A 21,243-nucleotide genomic window follows, 5' to 3' on the forward strand; every position below is an offset into this window, starting at 1 on the left:
GCCTCCCGGGTTTACACCATTCTCCTGCCTCAGCCTCCCGAGTAGCTGGGACTACAGGCGCCCGCCACCTCGCCTAGCTAGTTTTTTGTATTTTTTAGTAGAGACGGGGTTTCACCGTGTTAGCCAGGATGGTCTCGATCTCCTGACCTCATGATCCGCCCGTCTCGGCCTCCCAAAGTGCTGGGATTACAGGCTTGAGCCACCGCGCCCGGCCTAGGCACATTCTAATACAGACACTGTAGGCACTTCCTGAGTGAGCAGTAGTCTTTGGATTCCCCTCAGAACTTCAGATTTATCCCAGATACTGGAATTCAGACTTCCTGATTGGGATTATAAAACTGGCCTGGTTTGCACTCTCCTCATGATTGCCGGATCTTCTAGTTCATTTTCAATCACCATCTTACTGAGCCTTTCTACCAGATTCTCCTCATGGTCACCCAACAAGTCCATTTCATCACTCTCTCCATTGCCTTTTTGTTCAATAATTGCCACTGGTTGCTTTTCTTCCAGTTCAGCCAGGCACTCATGTGCTTCCTGCCAATGATCATCAATTGCACCTGACCCGAATGTATTATCACTGAATTGATCAATTTCCTCATCTTCTTTTCCCAGGCCCTGAAATGCATCTTCAACTTCATCCACAGGACAATCCTCCAAAGACTCTTGGGGAGGGAGGGAGTGGGGAGAAAAGTAGGAAAGAGAGGGAAGAAGCACTGACTCCCCGGGCTCGGGTCCTCCACCAACTCGGGACCTCTGGCTGCTGCCATACCCCCAGTTGCAATTATATTTAAAGACTTGGGCCAGCTGGGCGAGGTGGCTCACGCCTGTAATCCCAGCACTTTGGGAGGCCGAGGCGGGAGGATCACCTGAGGTCAGGAGTTCGAGACCAGCCTGGCCAACACGGTGAAACCCTTTCTCTACTAAAAATACAAAAATTAGCCGGCCGTGGTGGCACATGCCTGTAATCCCAGCTACTCCAGAGGCTGAGCCAGGAAAATTGCTTGAACCCAGGAGGCAGAGGTTGCAGTGAGCCGAAATCGCGCCACTGCACTCCAGCCTGGGTGACAAAGCAAGATTCTGTCTCAAAAAAAAAAAAAAAAAAGACAGGCCAGGCCTGGTGGCACATGCCTGTATTCCTAGCTACTTGGGAGGCTGAGGTGGGAGGATTGCTTGAACTGGGAGGCAGAGGCTGCAGTGAGCTGAAACTGCACCACTGCACCCCAGCCTGGGCAACTGAGCAAGGTTCCATCTCAAAAAAAAAAAAAAAAAAGACAGGCCAGGCACGGTGGCTCACGCCTGTAATCCCAGCACTGTGGGAGGCCAAGGTGGGTGTATCACTTGAGGTCAGAAGTTTGAGACCAGCCTGGTCAACATGGTGAAACTCCATCTCTACTGAAAATACCAAAAAAAAAAAAAAAAAAATTAGCCAGGCCTGGTGGCACATGCCTGTATTCCTAGCTACTTGGGAGGCTGAGGTGGGAGGATTGCTTGAACTGGGAGGCAGAGGCTGCAGTGAGCTGAAACTGCACCACTGCACCCCAGCCTGGGCAACTGAGCAAGGTTCCATCTCAAAAAAAAAAAAAAAAAGCTGTCACAGATGCCAGTAGGAGAACAGGTTAGTTGCAAACGGATGGGAGGTATTAAAATTTGTGAAGATGGAGCTGGGGAACTACCCCCAGGAGAGATACACACCAGCCTCCTCCTTCCTGGGCCAGCTGCACCTTGCACACAGGGGACCAGAACTCCTCTAGCAGGAGGTCCATGGGTCCCCTGTCCAAGACAAGCAGTGGCGCCCTCTGCAGCTGACTGCTTAAGTGGATGTCCAGGGTGTGGACCCCCACCTTGGCCGAGTCGGCTCATCAGAACAACATGTTCACTTTCCACAGGAACCATGGACATAAAATAGAACCCTGCCCCACACAGGCCACCATAGGCCCTGCCCAGCTGCCCCAAAGAGGGTGGTGATCAACATTTATTGGCTCACTTGCCAATAAATCACACTGAGTGTCCATGGTACACTGCTGCAGAGGAGGCTGAGCCCAGCCTGGTTCTGGGGATGAGTCTGCTTGGCCTGTTGATAATCTCACCTCCTTGTCAGTGATGGTCAACACTTGGTTCAGAAATGGACACGTGACTCCATTTGGGCCAATGTGGAGAGGCTGGCTGGGGTTCTTTCTTCAAAAGCATCTAGAAGTGACTCTTTTTTTTTTTTTTTTGAGATGGAGTCTCGCTCTGTCGCCCAGGCTGGAGTGCAGTGACGCGATCTCGGCTCACTGCAAGCTCCGCCTCCTGAGTTCACGCCATTCTCCCCCTCAACCTCCCAAGTAGCTGGGACTACAGGCACCCGCCACCACGCCCAGCTAAATTTTGCTTTTGTATTTTTAGTAGAGACGGGGTTTCACCATGTTAGCCAGGATGGTCTTGATCTCCTGACCTTGTGATCCACCCACCTCGGCCTCCTGAAGTGCTGGGGTTACAGGCATGAGCCACCACGCCCAGCCTAGAAGTGACTCTTTTTTTTGAGATGGAGTCTCGCTCTGTCACCCAAACTGGAGTTCAGTGGCGCGATCTTGGCTCACTGCAACCTCTGCCTCTCGGGTTCCAGTGATTCTTCTGCCTCAGCCTCCTGAGTAGTTGAGATTACAGGTGCCCGCCACCACGCCCAGCTAATTTCAGTATTTTTAGTAGAGATGGGGTTTCCCTATATTGGCCAGGCTGGTCTCAAACTCCTGACCTCTAGTGATCCATCCACCTCAGTCTCCCAAAGTGCTGGGATTACAGCTTTGCACTCTGTGTTATGTCAGCCTGTACATGGTCTTCTTAAGCCAGTTTGAGTTGGTTCCTTACAGCAAAAAGCATCTTTACTCATGGCTCTGGGACAATCAGAAGACTAGATAATCAAATACCATTCACTGTGCCTTACCTGCATTCTACAAAGTAATATCGTCCTCACTTGAAGATGGAGAAATGAAGTTTCAGAGAGGCTAAGTAACATGCCCAAGGTCACACATTCCCCATGCCATGTCAGGACTACAGCCCACGTGGGACCGACTCCAGATTCCATGTTCTTTATCCTGGCAACATGCCAGCAAAGGAGGAAGCAAAAGAACTTTAAAAGCAGACAAAGGAGCTCAGGAAACCCCACAGTTTTGGGCACTCAGCAAAGGGGCCAATAGCCCCTGACTTCAGCAGACAGGGAGTCAGAAGCACTTACAATTGGAGTTTACAAGAGAAGGTACTACTTGCTACTTAAAAAGTCAGGGAACAGATTTCTATAAAAGCCATCACCTTGGCAAGGCGTGGTGGCTCACATCAGTCTCCAATAAAAGTTCAAAAATTAGGGGGACGTGGTGTCTCACACCTGTAATCCCAACTACTTGGGAGACTGAGGCAGGAGAATCACTTGAACCCAAGAGGTGGAGGTTGCAGTAAGCTGAGATCCTGCTACTGCGCTACAGCCTGGGCGACAGAGGGAGACTCGTCTCAAAACAAAACAAAACACCAGCCTGGGTGTGGTGGCTCACACCTGTAATCCCAGAACTTTAGGAGGCTGAGGCAGGAGGATTGTTTGAGCTCAGGATTCAAGACCAGCTTGGGTAATATACCGAGATCTAACCTCTACAAAAAATTTTAAATTAGCCAGGGTGGTGGCAAGGGCCTGTAGATCCAGCTACTTGGGAGGCTGAGGCAGGAGGATCAGTTGAGCCCAGGAGGTCAAGGCTGCAATGAGCTGTGGTACAGAGTACAGAGCACCACTGTACTCTGGTGAGTACATCACTGCCTAGGTAACAGAGTAAGACAGAGTGATACTCTGTCTCAAAAATAAATAAATAAAAATAAAAAAGGCCAGGTGCAGTGGCTCATGCCTGTAATCACAGCACTTTAGGAGGCTGAGGCAGGAAGATCACTTGAGCTCAGGAGTTTGAGACCAGCCTGGGCAACATAGTGAGAACTGTGTCTCTACCAAAAAAAAAAGAGAGAGAGAGAGTAAAAAACGTCAGGCCTCACCCATAGCCTACTAAATCAGAACCTTCAGAGAATTGGGAGGGGGCAGGAATGTGCCTTTTAACAGGTTCCCTGGGTAACTGGTGGAGGAGTATACAGCTTGAAGGGTTCCAAGCTTCTGTCTCCAGCCCAGACTAGGGCCCTGAATTCCAGACTTATGTATCCAACTACTTACCTGACATATCCTTTTGGATCTCAATTTTTATTTTTTCGAGACAGTCTTACTCAGTCACTCAGGCTGGAGTACAATTGCATGATCACAGCTCACTGCAACCTCCACCTCTGGGTTCAAGCGATTCTCCTACCTCAGTCTACTGAGTAGCTGAGACCACAGGTGCCCACCACCACTCTCACCTAATTTTATTTTTTGAAACTAAGTTTCACTCTTGTTGCCCAGGCTGGAATGCAGTGGTGCGATCTAGGCTCCCTGTAGCCTCTGCCTCCCAGGTTCAGGCAATTCTCCTGCCTCAGTCTCCCGAGTAGCTGGGATTACAGGCATCCGCCACCACGGCTGACTAATTTTTGTATTTTTAGTAGAGATGGGGTTTCACCATGTTGGCCAGACTGGTCTCGAAATCCTGACCTCAGGTGATCCACCCACCTCAGCCTCCCAATGTGCTAGGATTATACGCGTGAGCCACCGCACCCAGCCATGCTTGAATTATTACAGTGGGTTCCTAACTGGTCTCCCTGTTTCTTCCATAGACCTCCCTACAGTTTATTCTCAGCACAGTAGCCGGTGTGATCTTATAACACTATGTGAGATCATGCCACATCTCTGCCAGGGTGATCATGTAAAAATGTAAGTTAGATGGTTACTTCTTCGCCTCCATCTCTCTGGGGGCTCCATCTTAGAGTAAAAGCCAAAATGGCCTTCATGACCATCCCTGCTCTGGCCCCAACCTTGGCTCTATCAAATCTAGACACTGGCTCCTCCTCTCTCTGTACTGTCAGTCCTGCTCCTCCCTTAGGACCTTTGCATACGCTGTTCCTTCTGCTTGGAAGCTCTTCCTTTTGTTATCCCCAAGGCTCAGCCCCTCCCCTCCTGCAAGTCTTTTTTTTTTTTTTTAGATGGAGTCTCGCTCTATCACCTATCACCCAGGCTGGAGTACAGTGGTGTGATCTTGGCTCACTGCAACCTCCGACTCCCAGGTTCAAGCAACTCTCTGCCTCAGCCTCCCAAGTAGCTGGGATTACAGGCGCCCACCACCATGCCTGGCTAATTTTTGTATTTTTAGTAAAGACAGTGTTTAACCCTCTTGGCCAGGCTAGTCCTAAACTCCTGACCTTGTGATCCACCTGCCTCGGCCTCCCAAAGTGGTGGGATTACAGGTGTGAGTCACCCCGCCCAGTGAAGTCTTTTGTTTTTGAGATGGAGTCTCACTGTCGCCCAGGCTGGAGTGCAGTGGCGCAAGCTCAGCTCACTGCAACCTCCACCTCCCGGGTTCAAGCAATTCTCCTGCTTCAGTCTCCCGAGTAGCTGGCATTACAGGCGCCCGCTACCACACCTGGCTAGTTTTTGTATTTTTGATAGAGACAGGATTTCCCTTTGTTGACCAGGCTAGTCTCAAACTCCTGGCCTCCAGTGATCCATCTGCTTAGGCCTTCCAAAGTGCTAGGATTACAGGCGTGAGTGACTATGCCTGGCCCACTCCTGCGTCTTTGTTCAGTTGTTAACTTCTTAGATCTTACTTAGTATCTCCCCCCTCCTCATTTTTCTCTATAGCAATTCACACCCTCTAATCTTTCCTTGTTTTTGTCTGCATCCCTCATTAGGATGTCAGTCTTGGCTGGGTGTGGTGACAGAAGGTACAGAATGAGACTCCGTCACAAAAAAAGAAAAAGAATGTCAGCTTAATGAGGTCAGGAGTTTTTGTCAGTTTCATTCACTGCTGAATCCCCAGGGCCTGATCGTGGCCCATGGGAGGTGCTTAATAAAGGGTAACAAATGAATGAAGGGGACACCTGGAGCCTGGAGGGAAGTGAGTTGCTTAAGGTCATAGCCATCAAGAATGAATGGCTTTCATCTTAGAACGAATAAAGCACCGAGTCCACAGCTCTGGCCCAAGTTCCTTCTCACAGCCATGCCAGGTACTGGACCTCATGCCCAGGACAGAGCCAAGGGATACCCCAACCTCAGGGAGTGCCTCTTGGACTCTGCCAAGACCAAGGTGCTCACACAACCAAGTCCGGGGGCCGCCATGAAAGAGGAGCAGGAACGGGGAGCCTGGATATATTGGTGCCGCAGTCCTGCATGGGTGGAGGCCAAGGCAGCCATGGCCAAGGCCAGGAGCCATCTCCCCTCCCACCCCTCCAGCTGTCTGAGTGCAGGCATGACAGACAGTGGCTGGGCCCAGAAGCCTGACCCTCTGGGGGTGGGGGAGAGGCTTGCAGTTCCCATCAGCTGCTGCGGGTCGCCACAGCACCAAGGGGAGGTTCCCTATGGCCCACACTCCCTTCCTGGTGTTGACCCCAACCCAGCAGGGAGCAGCCTGTCCAAGTACAGGCTCTGCCTCCTCGCGTCCTCTGGTGGCCACACTGGTTAGCGCCAGAGGGGATCCCAGGATCTCCCCCAGCCCCTCCCAGGGGGTTCCTCTTCCCCTAAGTCAGGATTTCAGCTGCACAAGAGATGATCCAAAGAGCTGGGGGATATCAGCAGCCCTTGGACTGGCTGGACCCACCCTCACCAGCAAGGTGAGGCTGGTAATGACTTCGGGGATGACTACATCTGCCCCACTGGGTGAGCACTCACTGTGGGCCGGACTCAGGCCAGGCCACTCTATACCCAACCAGCCACAATGACCAAAGAGTAGACTAAGGCCCAGGAAGGGATGACACCAGCATAGAGGCGATGCTGGATCGGCCTGACTCCTCGCCTGTCCTCCCGTCTCTGTCCCTCTAATTGCTCAACCACAGATCAGGAAGCCTCCTCCCATGCCAGCTGAGATGCAGAGGCTCAGCCATGAGTTAAAAAATATGAACTAAAAATACAAAAATTAGCCGGGCAAAGTGGTGCATGCCTATAATCCCAGCTACTAGGAGGGCTGAGGCAAAAGAATCACTTGAACCCAAGAGGTGGAGGCTGCAGTGAGCCCAATCGCACCACCTGCACTCCAGCCTGGGTGACAGAGTGAGACTCCATCTTAAAAACAAACAAATATATATATATACATATATAAAGTGGCAGGGTGCAGTGGCTCACGGCCTCTCATCCCAGCACTGTGGGAGGCCAAGGTGGGTAGATTGAGCCCAGGAGTTTGAGATCAGCCTGGGCAATATGCAAAATCCAGTCTCTACAAAAAAAATGTAGCCAGGCATGGTGGCACGTGCCTGTGGTCCAGCTATGTGGGAGACTGAAGCAGGAGGATCGCTTAAGCCCAGGAGGTTGAGGCTGCAGTGAGCTGGGTTTGCGCCACTGCACTTCAGCCTGGGCAATGGAGGGAGACCCTGCGTCAAAATATATATATATACACACACACATATGTGTATATATATTTAAAGTGCAAATGGCTTTTATTGAGGGCCTACTGTGTGCTGGGCAACAGGTCTGCAAGGGTCCTCCTCTATCTCCCTGTACTTTGCACTGGCCAGGGAGGAGGGTGCTGGGGAGACCTAAACATCAAGCTGGGGGAGGGTGCTGAGGTGGAGGTAGAAGGGGGCAGAGGGGTCCCTCAGCTGAGTCCTTAGGGAGGGAAGGGCGTCTGGGGTATGCCCAGCTTGAAACAGAAGGCTGGGGGCCACCAGGCCCTGAATCAGGCCAGGCAGGGTCAAGGGGCCTGGAAGTCCTGTTCCTTTGCTGTGAGACCATTAGGGAATGGGATCCATCTCTGAGTGGTTTCTCCCGACAAAAGACAGGTCCAGAGGGCACAGGGGCCATGCCCAAGGTGGTGGCCAGGTCTGATTGGATCTGCTGTCCCTGCCAACAACCTCCTCTGCTCTCTGAGCAGCAGTGGCCTGCTCCTGGGCACTCCTTTGCAGTCATCACTGGACCTGGTGCGACAGGAGGAGCAGGAAGAGAAAGAGAATTAGACAGAATCAGAGAGAGACAGATACCGACAGATATAGGAAAACAGAGGCAGAGACAGGCAGAGAGAGGAAGAGCTAGAAAGGGATGCAGAGACAGCTGAAGGTACAATTAGAGACAGACACAGAGGCCAGGCACAGTGGGTCACGCCTATAATTCCCAGCACTTTGGGAGACCGAGACAGCCGAATCATTTGAGGTCAGGAGTTGAAGACCAGACTGGCCAACATGGTGAAACCCCGTCTCTACTAAAAATACAAAAGGCCAGGTGTGGTGGCTCACGCCTGTAATCCCAGCACATTGGGAAGCCGAGGTGGGCAGATCACCTGAGGTCAGGAGTTCAAGACCAGCCTGGCCGACATGAGGAAACCCCGTCTCTACTAAAAACACAAAATTTCGCTGAGCATGGTGGCGTGCACCTGTAGTCCCAGCTACTTGGGAGGCTGAGACAGGAGAATTGATTGAACCCAGGACGTGGGAGGCAGAGGTTGCAGTGAGCTGAGATCATGCCACCGCACTCCAGCCTAGGCAACAGAGCAAGACTCCGTCTCAAAATAAGTAAATAAATAAAAATAAAAATACAAAAATTACCCAGGCCTGGTGGTGGGTACGTATAATCCCAGTTACTAGGGAGGCTGAAGCAGGAGAATTGCTTGAGCTCAAGAGGTGGAGGTCGCAGTGAGCCAAGATCACACCACTGCACTCCAGCCTGGGCAACAGAGCGAGACTCCGTCTCAAAAAGAAAAAAAAAACATGGCCGGGCGCAGTGGCTCACCCCTGTAATCCCAGCACTTTGGGAGGCCAAGGCGGGTGGATTATGAGGTCAGGAGATCGAGACCATCCTGGCTAACACGGTGAAACCCCGTCTCTACTAAAAATACAAAAAAATATTAGCCGGGCATGGTGACAGGAGCCTGTAGCCGCAGCTACTTGGGAGGCTAAGGCAGGAGAATAGCATGAACCTGGGAGGCGGAGCTTTCAGTGAGCCAAGATCATGCCACTGCACTCCAACCTGGGTGACAGAGCGAGACTCCGTCTCAAAAAAAAAAGGACACAAAGGCAAAGCTAGAGATGGAGAGAGGGAGACAGAAGGCTGAGAAGGGGGAAAACAACCCCAGAGATAGTCATGCCATCAAAGGGGAGAACAAGCCAAGGTCTACGGGGCTGGGGCCTCTTTCCACCCCGGCCTCACCTAGAGCTCATCTCGAGGCTGCGGTTGGAGGCTGTGCCCACTGCTGCCAGCCATGTCCAGGCGAGGGCTGCGCAGGGTCTTTTGGGAGCCACTCCAGCTGATGAGGCGGCCGCTGTCGTCATCCCATGGAGAGGAAGTCTCCGTGTCACTGAGCCACTCGGCGTCCCCAGCATAGTGGGTAGGGGCAGCAAGCAGGGGCCGGGCGGAGAAGGCCACCAGGTCCCTCGGCCAGAAGTGTGCCTTGTACTGCTCGCTGTAAGGTGAGAGGACAGCTCAGGAGGACTAAGGCAGGCCCCTACTCCCTGGTCACACGCCTGCCTGGAGCCAGGCACCTTGCCTGCCCAAAGCACCTCACTCCCCGTCATCTAGTCCTCACAACAGCCCTGAGCAGTGGGACTTCTACTATCTCCGTTTTCCAGATGAAGAAACGGAGGCTGAGAACAGCGAAGTCATCTGATTAAAAACTGCATGCAGCCGGGTACGGTGGCTCATGCCTGTAATCCCAATACCTCGGGAGACCGATCACCTGAAGTCGGGAGTTCAAGACTAGCCTGACCAACATGGCAAAACCCCATCTCTACCAAAAATACAAAAGTTAAGGTCATGCGCAGTGGCTCACGCCTGTAATCCCAGCACTCAAGTGATCAAGCGGATCACTTGAGGTCAAGGAGTTCGACACCAGCCTGGCCAACATGGAAAAACCCCGTATCTACTAAAAATATAAAAAAGTTAGCTGGGTGTGCTGGCGAGCACCTGTAATCCCAGTTACTCAGGAGGCTGAGGCAGGAAAATGACTTGAACCTGGGAGGCGGAGGTTGCAGTGAGCCAAGATCGCACCAAGGCACCAAGATCTTGCCACAGCACTCCAGCCTGGGCAACAGAGCAAGATTCCATCTCAAAAATAAATAAATAAATAAATAAATAAATAATAGCAGGGTGTGGTGGCATTTGCCTGTAATCCCAGCTACTTGGGAAGCTGAGGCAGGAGAATTGCTTGAACCTGGGAGGCAGAGGGTGCAGTGAGTCCAAATCACGCCACTGTATTCTAGCCTGGGCAACAGAGCAGGACTCCATTAAAAAAAAAAAAAAAAACACCTGCGTGCCCTGCGCAAAATACACACCAAGACTGGTCTGACTCTAAGGTTAGGCTGAGCCACTCCTTGGTGACCTGGGCCAATGACTTGGCCTTGCCAGTCCCAGTCTCCCCATCTGCCCGGTGAGGGGACTTCTTACTGATTGAGGTCAGTTCCTGGAGGGGACGCCCCTGCCCTGCCATGCCCGGCCCCCATCAGAGCCTCACTTGGGGTGCTGGTCGAACATGATGGGCAGGAACTCGTCCACAGGCAGCATGCGGCGCAGAGGCTGCGAGGCCAGCAGCTTGCGGGCGCCCGCCAGGCTCAGGGCGTAGGCCAGCGTCCAGTAGGAGTACCCGGCCACCACCAGGCCCGGCAGCCCCTCCACGGCTGCCTCCTTCTCAGGGTTCACCTGCTTCCGCCCGAGGTAGCTGAAAGTAACACCAAGAGGCCCAGGACTCTCTTAGGTCCTGGGTATCACGAGACCCCCCCACCCTGCACCCGCTCCTACGGGGCCAGGCTCTTGGGGGAGGGGCTGGCCAGGGTCCCAAGCAGGAAAAGGCAGACTCCGGAGGCCCACCCCGCCCCCCCATCCCTGAGGGTGCAGGCTGCCTACATCAGGTCCCATGGCAGTTTCTCTGCCTCCACGTCCTCCATCAGCCGCTCCAGCCTCCCCCTGAAGTTGCTCTCAAAGCGCACGTCATCCTCAAACACCAGGACCTGGGACAGGCCCCTCGCAACCACCTGTGATACACGATGGGGTGGGAGATGGCTCTTCAGAGTTCAGCTGTCCTCTCCCTCCACGCTGCAGCCCACAGCCTCCACCTGGCCTCGGTTGGCCTAGGCACATCATGCAGTTGCCCCAAAGCCTGCTGGGGGCCCCACTGCCCGGGACCTGAAATCCCAACCTCACTCTGGCATTTGAGGCTCTCCAGATAGAATCATGATGGTAACCATGGCCCCTGCTACATTCCCTGAGTGCTACTGTACCCCAGGGCTGTGCCACTGCATATCTCCAGGGGCCCTCAGGAAGCAGGAAATGATGATCCTCAACTGCAGGAGGGAGGTGGACACGCAGGGATGGGAGACTGCCTGTCCAAGGACACACAGCCAGGAAGTGGCGGAGCTGGGATACGAACCCGCATCTGCTGAACGCCAGGGCCCAGCTGGCCACTTTGGCCTTCTGCAATTTTCTTTTCTTTTTTTTCTTTCTTTTTTCTTTTTTTTTTTTGAGACAAAGCTTCACTCTTGTTGCCCAGACTGGAGTGAAATGGCCTCCCAAGTCAGGGAGCTGCATGGAAGAGGAGCAAGAACGGTGGAGGCCAAGGCAGCCATGGCCAAGGCCAGGAGCCATCTCCCCTCCCACCCCTCCAGCTGCCTGAGTGCAGGCATGATAGACAGTGGCTGGGCCCAGAAGCCCGACCCTCTGGGGGCTGGGGAGAGGCTTGCAGTTCCCATCAAAAGATAGTCTCGGCTCACTGCAACCTCCGCCTCCTGGGTTCAAGTGATTGTCCTGCCTCAGCCTCCCAAGTAGCTGGGATTACAGGCGCCCGCCACCACACTGGGCTAATTTGTGTATTTTTAGTAGAGACAAGGTTTCACCATGTTGGCCAGACTGGTCTTGAACTCCTGACCTCGTGATCTGCCCGCCTCAGCCTCCCAAAGTGCTGGGATTACAAGCATGAGCCACCGTACCTGGCCTGGCCTCCCGCTATTTTCTTTTCTTTTTTTTTTTTTTTTTGAGGTAGAGTTTCACTCTTGCTCAGGCTGGAGTGAAGTGGCGTGATGACTCACTGCAACCTCCACCTCCCCCCTTCAAGCAATTCTCCTGCCTCAGCTTCCCGAGTAGCTGGGTAGGATTCTAGGCACCCGCTACCATGCCCAGCTAATTTTTGTATTTTTAGTAGAGACGGGTTTTCACCATGTTGACCAGGCTGGTCTCGAACTCCTGACCTCAAGCGATCCACCCACCTCGGCCTCCCAAAGTGCTGAGATTACAGGCGTGAACCACTGTGCCCGGCCTCTCCTGCTATTCTGTAAAGGAAACTGGGCTGGGTGGGGATTGGGAAGACCCCAGCCCTGAATATCCCAAATAAAAAGTACTTTTGATAACTTTTGGAAAAGTTACTTCAGAATAACTTTTGGAAAACTACTTTTGATAACCTCTGTGAAAAGAAAAGGAAATCAGCTCAGAAAGTAGTGAAGCCGGGAGCGCTGGTTCATGCCTATAATCCCAGCACTTTTAGAGGCTGAGGTGGGTGGAATCACTTGAGCTCAGGAGTTCGAGACCAGCCTAGCCAACATAGCAAAACCCTGTCTCTACAAAAAATACAAAATTTAGCTGGGTGTGGTGGTGCATGCCTGTAGTTTCAGCTACTTGGGGGGTTAAGGTGGGATAACTGCTTGAGCCCGGGAGGTCCAGGCTGTGGTGAGCCAAGATCACGCCATTGCACTCCTGCCTGGGTGCCAGAACAAGACCCCGTCTCAAAAAAAAAGTAGTGAACCATGTTCTGAGATGGTAAAAAAGTCAACATAGGCTGAGCGTGGTGGCTCATGCCTGTAATCCCAGCACTTTGGGAGGCCAAGATGGGCAGATCACCTGAGGTTGGAAGTTAGCTGGGCATGGTGGTGCATGCCTATAATCCCAGCCACTCAGGAGGCTGAGGCAGGAGAATCGCTTGAACCCAGGAGGTAGTGGTTGCAGTGAGCCAAGACTGCACCACTGCATTCCAGCCTGGGCGACAGAGCAATACTCCATCTCAGGAAAAAACAAACAAACAAACATAATGCTCACATACACATGCACATAGATTTGGCTATAGCAGAGAATCAAAACAAGGAATCCATGTCCCATCTCCTGGAGGGGCTGCCCTTGGAGGGCTTAGTTCCCCTGTTCTCTCCAGCCGTGTCCAGCAACCTCTCCCCTGTGCTCACACTCCCAGCCCCTGGGCTGAGGCTTCCTGGCCAAGTACTGAGCACATGCTGAGTCCCAGGCTTCCTTCTTTCTGCTCCTAAACACCTTCCTGCCTCAGGACCTTGGCACCCACTGTTCTCCTCTGCCTAGAAGGCCTTTCTCCCTGCCCCTCAATGGCGACGCCCACTCTGACCCCTCCCACACCAGGCGCCTTTTAAAGTGGCCCATACCTCTCCCCTCCACTGCAAGCTTGGTTTTCTTGATTTTTTTCTTGATTTCAGTAACCCCCCTCTGGTCCCTGAGCCCCAGGGGGATCCCTTTTTTGGAGGAAGGAGCAGACATGCATTGTTCCTGTCCTCCTCTGTGTTCTCAGAGCAGAATATCTCCTAGCACACAGTAGGTGCTTAAGAGAGACTGCAGAATGCAAACGGGCACCGCTTGGCGGTGTCCACTGGGGTGCTGAACACAGAGGAGACTGAAAGCTGCTGGCCAGGTTTTGATGCACGTCTTCATCATGCACTCGTTCACAGAGCAGTGAATAGAACAAACTGGCCCCGTTCTCCCCAAAGGCCGTGGGTGGAGGAAGCAGGCGCCCTCACCTCTTCCCAGATGGAGTAATGGCTGAGGAAGCAGCCCACCTCGCCCTTGGTCAGGGTGCGTCCTGAGTAGGGGTCCTGGTAGCCCGGGAGCAGGTCTACGCCGAGGCTCCTGATGGCACTGCTGTTGAGCATCCTGAGGGACACAGGTGTGACGGGTGAGGGGTGCCTGCCAGAGACCCCTCCAGAGGGGCCAGGCCTGTGCATGGTGGGGACAGTCACACTGGAGTCGGGTTTGAAGAAGGTTTCTGCCTTGTAACTCTTTTGTGTGACTCGAAGCTGTCAAGGGACTGGACCTGGGGAACTGGAGCCACTGTTGCCCAGGTGGACTGCAGTGGCACAATCTCAGTTCACCTCTGCCTCCCGGGTTCAAGCAATTCTCCTGCCTCAGCCTCACAAGTAGCTGAGACTACAGGCACACACCACCACACCCGGATAATTTTTGTTTTTTTTTTTCAGTAGAGATGAGGTTTCACCATGTTGGCCAGGCTGGTCTCAAACTCCTGACCTCAGGTGATCTGCCTGCCTCAGCCTCCCAAAGTGCTAGGATTATAGGCGTCAGCCACCACGCCCGGCCACCTCAGGAGTTCTGAGAGGATAACTATTGGGACGTGTCCTAATATGATAGGATAGGGGTGACCCTTGAGGAAAGTGTGGGATGGTAGGGGGCTGCCTGAGGGGGAGGCACTCTAGGAAGAATGTGGGAACATGAGAGATACTTCTTGGGCAGAGGCCCAAGCAAAGGATGGATAGCCTATGGTCAAGAGACCTCGGGGGACATGGTGTCTCACACCTGTAATCCCAGTGCTTTGGGAGGCCAAGGTGGGAGGATTGGTTGAAGCCAGGAGTTCAAGACCAGCCTGAGCAACAGAGAGAAACCCCATCTCTCCAAAAAATAAGTTTTTTTGAGACAGAGTCTCACTGTTGTCGGCCCAGGCTGGAGTGCAATGGCACGATCTTGGCTCACTGCAACCTCTGCCTCCCGGTTTCCAGCAATTCTCCTGACTCAGTCTCCTGAGTAGCTGAGATTACAGGCGCCCACCACCACGCCCAGCTACTTTTTGCATTTTTAGTAGAGACAGAAAAAAATTTTCTTTGAGAGAGTCTTGCTCTGTCCCCCAGGCTGGAGTGTAGTCGTGTGATCTCAGCTCACTGCAAGCTCCACCTCCCGGGTTCACGCCATTCTCCTGCCTCAGCCTCCTGAGTAGCAGAGACTACAGACGCTCGCCACTATGCCTGGCTAACTTTTTGTATTTTTAGTAGAGACAGGGTTTCACCGTATTAGCAAGGATGGTCTCGATCTCCTGACCTCACGATCCACCCGCCTCGGCCTCCCAAAGTGCTGGGATTACAGGTGTGAGCCACCATGCCCGGCCCTGCCAAAAAGTTTTTTTAATTAGCTGGGCATGGTGGTGCATGCCTGTAGTCCCAGTTACTCAGGAGGGTGAGGCAGGAGGGTCACTTGAGGCCAGGAGTTCAAGACCAGCCTAGGCAACAGAGTGAGACTCTGTCTCTATGAAAAAAAATTTTTTTTTAGCTGGGTGTGGTGATGCAAGCCTGTAATCATAGCTACTCAGATGGCTGACGGAGGAGAATCACTTAAAACCCGGGAGGCGGATGTTGCAGTGAGCCGAGATTGCGCCACTGCACTCCAGCTTGACAGAGCGAGACTCTGCCTCAAAAAAAAAAAATTATTTTTAATTAGTTGGGTGTGATGGTGCACGCCTATAGTCCAGTTACTCAGAGGCTGAGGCAGGAGGACTGCTTGAACCCAGGAGTTTAAGGCTTCAGTGAGCCATGTTTGTGGCACTGCACTGCACCTGGGCAACAGACGGAGACCCTGTCTCTAAAAAAAAAAAAGCTGGCCGGGCGCGGTGGCTCAAGCCTGTAATCCCAGCACTTTGGGAGGCCGAGATGGGCGGATCACAAGATCAGGAGATCGAGACCATCCTGGCTAACACGGTGACACCCCGTCTCTACTAAAAAATACAAAAAACTAGCCGGGCGACATGGCGGGCACCTGTAGTCACAGCTACTCGGGAGGCTGAGGCAGGAGAACGGCGTAAACCCGGAGTCGGAGCTTACAGTGAGCTGAGATCTGGCCACTGCACTCCAGCGTGGGCGACAGAGCAAGACTCTGTCTCAAAAAAAAAAAAAAAAAAAAAAAAACAGAGCTGAGCACTTGAAGCAAATAGCAGCAGATAACATACGGGACCACAGGACCCCTGGTGGCTGGAGGAGCCTGGCCTCTGGATTCCCCAGGGGAACATGGCTGGCCTTTCCCGATCTCCGCCCACCAGGAACTCAAGTCCAGGATGGAGAGTAATAATACTGAAAACACCTAACCCTTTGGAAACTTACTATGTGCCCAGCCCTGGCTAACTTCACTAAACCCACAAAACCCTAAGAGAAGGGCACAGTTATCTGCTATTTATACAAAAGGGCTGAGAGATGGGGGTAGCTGGCTGGAGGTCACACATTCAGTAACTGGTAGAGCTGGAACACAGGCCCTGGAGCCTCAGCCACTGTGCTCTCCGCCTGTGGTGAGCAGCGGGAGGGCGGCTTCTCCCACGTGTGTCTGCTCCGGAACTCCCTGAGAGAGTATTACTCAGACCCTATTTGGATACTTCCTGGGACAGGAAACTCATTCAACCTGTCTGCTTTTCCCAGTCCTAGGGGACTTGGAGATGGACCACACTGCTCCCCCAAGAGCTCAGGTCCCCGTCCCAGGCAGCCTTACCGGCCGTCCACAGCGTCCACCACCCGCCCAGAGATCTCCATCTCCCAGAGCGAGGCGAGCATGCGTTCTCGACGGTCAGGCCTGCGAGCCAGGCTGATGACAAAGACCTGGAGGAGGCAGGGGGTGGGCCGTAAGTGCAGGGGAGAGGGAGGGAAGGGCCCATTCACCTCCTAACCACGCGCCCACAGGCTGGGGGACTTACCTCATCAAACCCTAACTTGCTGGGCCTCTTGGAGGGCCGAGTCACATGAGCTGAGGCCTGCATGGGGGGGCCGTCCACTGCAAAGGGAAGTAGACCCCAAGCGTGAGTCCCTACTGACTCCTGTTAGCAGTCACCCTGAAGTCCTAGCCCCCAGCCTCATTCCTGCCCCCAGCCCAGCAGAACACCCCACACGATGGGACCTCAGAGATCACAAGATCCACCTGTCCCCGTTGTAGGGCTGTGAGACTGAGGCCCAATAGGGAAAGGGACTTTCTCAGAGTCATGGAACGACTTAGGGGTAAGGCTGGAACCCCAAGGCCAATGCCCGCTCCAGTACAGGGCCTAAGGAAAGGGGCACCATGGGGAGGCAGGGAGCCCTGGCAGCAGGTGGGTGGAACAGTTCTCCAGCCCTCACCTAGTGCTTCTAAGATCAGGTGGATGAAGTTGACCCTCTCATCTTCCAGCCCCTGGTGGGATTTCACAGGCACATTGAGGTACCCATAACGGTGCTCATTGCACACGTGGACTGAGATCCCTGCAGAGACAGGCTGAGTGAGAGCTACAGTGGAGGGGGGGCCTCTCAGAACCCAGCTGAGAGGTCCTAGGCCCCAGCAATGCCAGTTACCCAACGTGTCGGTCTTCTCTGGGACTCAGTTTCCCCACCTGTAGGACCAGAGGGAGAAAGGGCTTGGCTCACACAATATCTAAGGAGTCTTTCTGCTGAGATGGTTCATTCATTCAATATACCTGTCCAGGGCACCCACTGGAAGTCAGGGTTACGGCAGTGAGCAAGACTGAGTCCCTGCCCTCAGGGTATCAAGGTGAGGCAGGAGCAGGCAAACTCCCACCCACCACAGCCACAGGATGCCAGTGAGCCCCACTGCTCTGTTCCCTAAATTCCCCCACCTCTCCCGATCCCCACCACCCCACCTAGATCCAAGGGCCATCGCCTTTTCCCCAGACCCCTCCACTTCACCCCACACCCTCTGGGGCTCCCTTCCACAATGTCTTTCACCTGGCAGCCAGAGTGGCCTTCCTCCAGCTTCAATATTTGTCACTTTTTTTTTTTTTTTTTTGAGACGGAGTGTCGCTCTGTCGCCCAGGCTGCAGTGCAGTGGCTCATTGCAAGCTACGCCTCCCAGGTTCACGCCATTCTCCTGCGTCAGCCTCCCTAGTGGTTGGGACTACAGGCACCCGCCACTACGCCCAGCTAATTTTTTGTATTTTTAGTAGAGACGGGGTTTCACCATGTTAGCCGGGATAGTCTTGATCTCCTGATCTAGTGATCTGCCTGCCTCGGTGTGATCTTGGCTCATTACAACCTCTGTCTCCCAGGTTCAAGTGATTCTCCTGCGTAGCTGTGAATACAGGTGTGTGCCACCACACCTGGCTAATTTTTGTATTTTCAGTAGAGATGGGGTTTCGTCATGTTGGCCAGGATGGTCTCGAACTCCTGGCCTGAAGTGATCCACTGCCCCCCTAGGCCACCCAAACTGCTGAGATTACAGACATGAGCCACTGCACCTGGCCAACATTTGTTACCTTTATTATAACTATCCTCAGGGGCAGGCACACGGTGCCAATTAAAAAGCTAACCCAGGCAGGGCACAGTAGCTCACGCCTGCAATCCCAGCACTTTTGGAGGCCCAGGCAGGCAGATCACTTGAGGTCAGGAGTTCAAGACCAGCTTGGCCAACATGGTGAAACTCCATCTCTACTAAAAATACAAAAATTAGCTGGGCGTGGTGGTGGCTGCCCGTAATCCTAGCTACTTGGGAGGCTGAGGCAGGAGAATCACTTGAACCTGGGAGGCAGAGGTTGCAGTGAGCCAAAGTCATACCACTGCACTCCAGCCTGGGTGACAGAGCAAGACTCTGTCTCAAAAACAAACAAACAAAAAACAAATGAAAGCTGACCCTATTCCCAGCATTGAGCACAGAGCCTGGCCCAGAGCAGGGATATAATAGCTGGCTGTTAGAGACTGAATTCCTTCAAATCATTGACCAATTAACAAGGGCTGTCGCTTGAAGCAGGGATAGCACATGAAAAATAACAGAATGCTTTTGTTTCCGCTTGTGTTTTCCCCTCCAATTGTTTCACCTTCACTCACTTTTTCCACTTGATAAGATTTCTTCTTGCATGTCTGCACACTGCAGATTTCTCCAGCACAAAACGAAGAATCACAACACCCTCCTTACCGGCTGCCACTGATTACTTGATTAAATCGTAACATCTAATTTACCCTGACCACCTGCAAAGTTCTTCTCCATGCACCAGATAGTCTTCAAGGTCAGAATTACACATTCTCTGCAGCCTTCTCAAGAGCTTCACTCCAACATGAGTGTCTCCACCCCTCCCTCTCATCCACAGGACTGGATTTTTTTTTTTTTTTTGAGACGGAGTCTCGCTCTGTCACCCAGGCTGGAGTGTAGTGGCACGATCTCGGCTCACTGTAAGCTCTGCCTCCCACGTTCACGCCATTCTCCTGCCTCAGCCTCCTGAGTAGCTGGGACTACAGGCACCCGCCACCATGCCTGGCAAATTTTTTGTATTTTTAATAGAGACGGGGTTTCACTGTGTTAGCCAGGATGGTCTCCCTCTCTTGACCTCGTGATCCACCTGCTTTGGCCGCCCAAAGTGCTGAGATTACAGGCTTGAGCCACCGCACCCCGCCAGGATTGGATTTATTCCATTCACACCCAAACACTTTCTTTCTCTCTCTCTTTTTTTTTTTTTTTTTTTTTTGAGGCAGGGTCTCATCCTGTGTTGCCCAAGGTGGAGTACAGTGGCATGATCACAGCTTACTTCAGTCTCGACCTCCTGGGCTCAAGCGATCCTCCTGCCTCAGCCTCCCAAGAAGCTGGGACTACAGGTGTGGGCCAACACACCAGGTTAATTTTTAAATTTTCTTGTGGAGATAGGGTCTCGCAGCCAGGGGTGGTGGCTCACGCCTGTAATCATAGCACTTTGGGAGCTGAGGGGGCAGATCACTTGAGCCCAGGAGTTCAAGACCAGCCTGAGCAACACGGCAAAACCCCATCTCTGTGAAAAATACAAGAATTAGCTAGGCATGGTAGTGTGCACCTGTGGTCCCAGCTACGCGGGAAGCTGAGGTGGGGAGGTCAACACTGCAGTGAGCTGAGATTGTGCCACTGCACTCCAGCCTGGGCCACAGAGCAAGACTCCATCTCAAAAAAACAAAACAAAACAAAACAAAACAAAAAAACACTAGGTTGGGCTCGGTGGCCCACCTGTAATCCCAGCACTTTGGGAGGCTGAGGTGGGCAGATCACCTGAGGTTGGGAGTTCAAGAACAGCCTGACCAACACGGAGAAACCCCATCTCTACTGAAAACACAAAATTACCCAGGCGTGGTGGTGCATGCCTGTAATCCCAGCTACTCGGGAGGCTGAGGCAGAAGAATTGCTTGAACCCAGAAGACAGAGGTTGCAGTGAGCCAAGATTACGCCATTGTACTCCAGCCTGGGCAACAAGAGTGAAACTCCATCTCAAAAAAAAAAAAAAGGCAGAAAAGTGATGAGGTCTTGCTACATTGTCCAGGCTTGTCTCGAACTCCTGAGCTCAAGTGATTTCCCCTCTAGCCTCAGCTTCCCAAGACTTTGAAATTAAGGTCTGAGTCACCTTGCCTGGCCATACCCAAACTCTTTCTAGTAACTTTCATCTTTTTTTTTTTTTTTTTTGAGACGGAGTCTGGCTCTGTCACCCAGGCTGGAGTGCAGTGGCGCGATCTCAGCTCACTGCAAGTTCTGCCTCCCGGGTTTACACCATTCTCCTGCCTCAGCTTCCCGAGTAGCTGGGATTACAAGCGCCCGCCACCTCGCCCAGCTAGTTTTTAGTATTTTTTTAGTAGAGACGGGGTTTCACCGTGTTAGCCAGGATGATCTCAATCTCCTGACCTCGTGATCCACCCATCTCGGCCTCCCAAAGTGCTGGGATTACCCGCGCCCGGCTGTAAGTTTCATCTTAAAAGTAACTACTAGCCAGGCGCGGTGGCTCATGTCTGTAATCCCAGCACTTTGGGAGGCCGAGTCGGGTGGATCACAAGGTCAGGAGTTCGAGACCAACCTGGCCAAGATAGTGAAACCCCGTCAGCCAGACGCAGTGGCTCAAGCCTGTAATCCCAGCACTTTGGGAGGCCAGGGTAGCCAGATCACCTGAGCTCAGGAGCTTGAGACCAGCCTGGCCAACATGGCGAAACCCCATCTCTACTAAAAACACAAAAATTAGCTGGGTGTGGTGGCGGGTGCCTGTAATCCCAGCAACTCAGGAAGCTGAGGCAGGAAATCATTTATACCCAGGAGGCAGAGTTTGCAGTGAGCCAAGATCACACCAAAAAAAAAAAAGAGAGAGAAAAGAAAACTCGTGGCCCAAAGTTGTAACTCATGAGTTAACAGGATGAAATGCAGAGTAGAGAAGGGCATCGTAAGCAGCCGGAATAGCATGTGCAAAGGCACAGAGGCCTCCAAGGAATGTTCAA

General features: G+C 52.8%; 1 protein-coding gene and 1 pseudogene across 3 annotated transcripts in view; both read right to left on the minus strand.

The window, feature by feature from the left end:
* Positions 1-767, minus strand: part of LOC111545810 — a 12,955-nt pseudogene extending 12,188 nt beyond the window's left edge.
* Positions 768-7,495: 6,728 nt separating this feature from the next.
* CERCAM (cerebral endothelial cell adhesion molecule) overlaps positions 7,496-21,243 on the minus strand; it is a 33,216-nt gene continuing 19,468 nt past the window's right edge. For all 3 annotated transcript variants that reach the window (XM_023217019.2, XM_023217018.2, XM_023217020.2), the window contains 8 exons: positions 17,161-17,280; positions 16,746-16,822; positions 16,544-16,650; positions 13,807-13,939; positions 10,910-11,037; positions 10,521-10,724; positions 9,221-9,473; positions 7,496-7,995 (listed from right to left, as the gene is read on the minus strand). In XM_023217019.2, the coding sequence (XP_023072787.2) occupies positions 9,221-9,473; positions 10,521-10,724; positions 10,910-11,037; positions 13,807-13,939; positions 16,544-16,650; positions 16,746-16,822; positions 17,161-17,280 (1,022 nt within the window). In that variant the 3' untranslated portion in view covers positions 7,496-7,995. The remainder of the gene's footprint in view (positions 7,996-9,220; positions 9,474-10,520; positions 10,725-10,909; positions 11,038-13,806; positions 13,940-16,543; positions 16,651-16,745; positions 16,823-17,160; positions 17,281-21,243) is intronic.

This window comes from Piliocolobus tephrosceles, chromosome 14 (genome assembly GCF_002776525.5).
Source record: "Piliocolobus tephrosceles isolate RC106 chromosome 14, ASM277652v3, whole genome shotgun sequence".
Lineage (NCBI taxonomy): Eukaryota > Metazoa > Chordata > Mammalia > Primates > Cercopithecidae > Piliocolobus > Piliocolobus tephrosceles.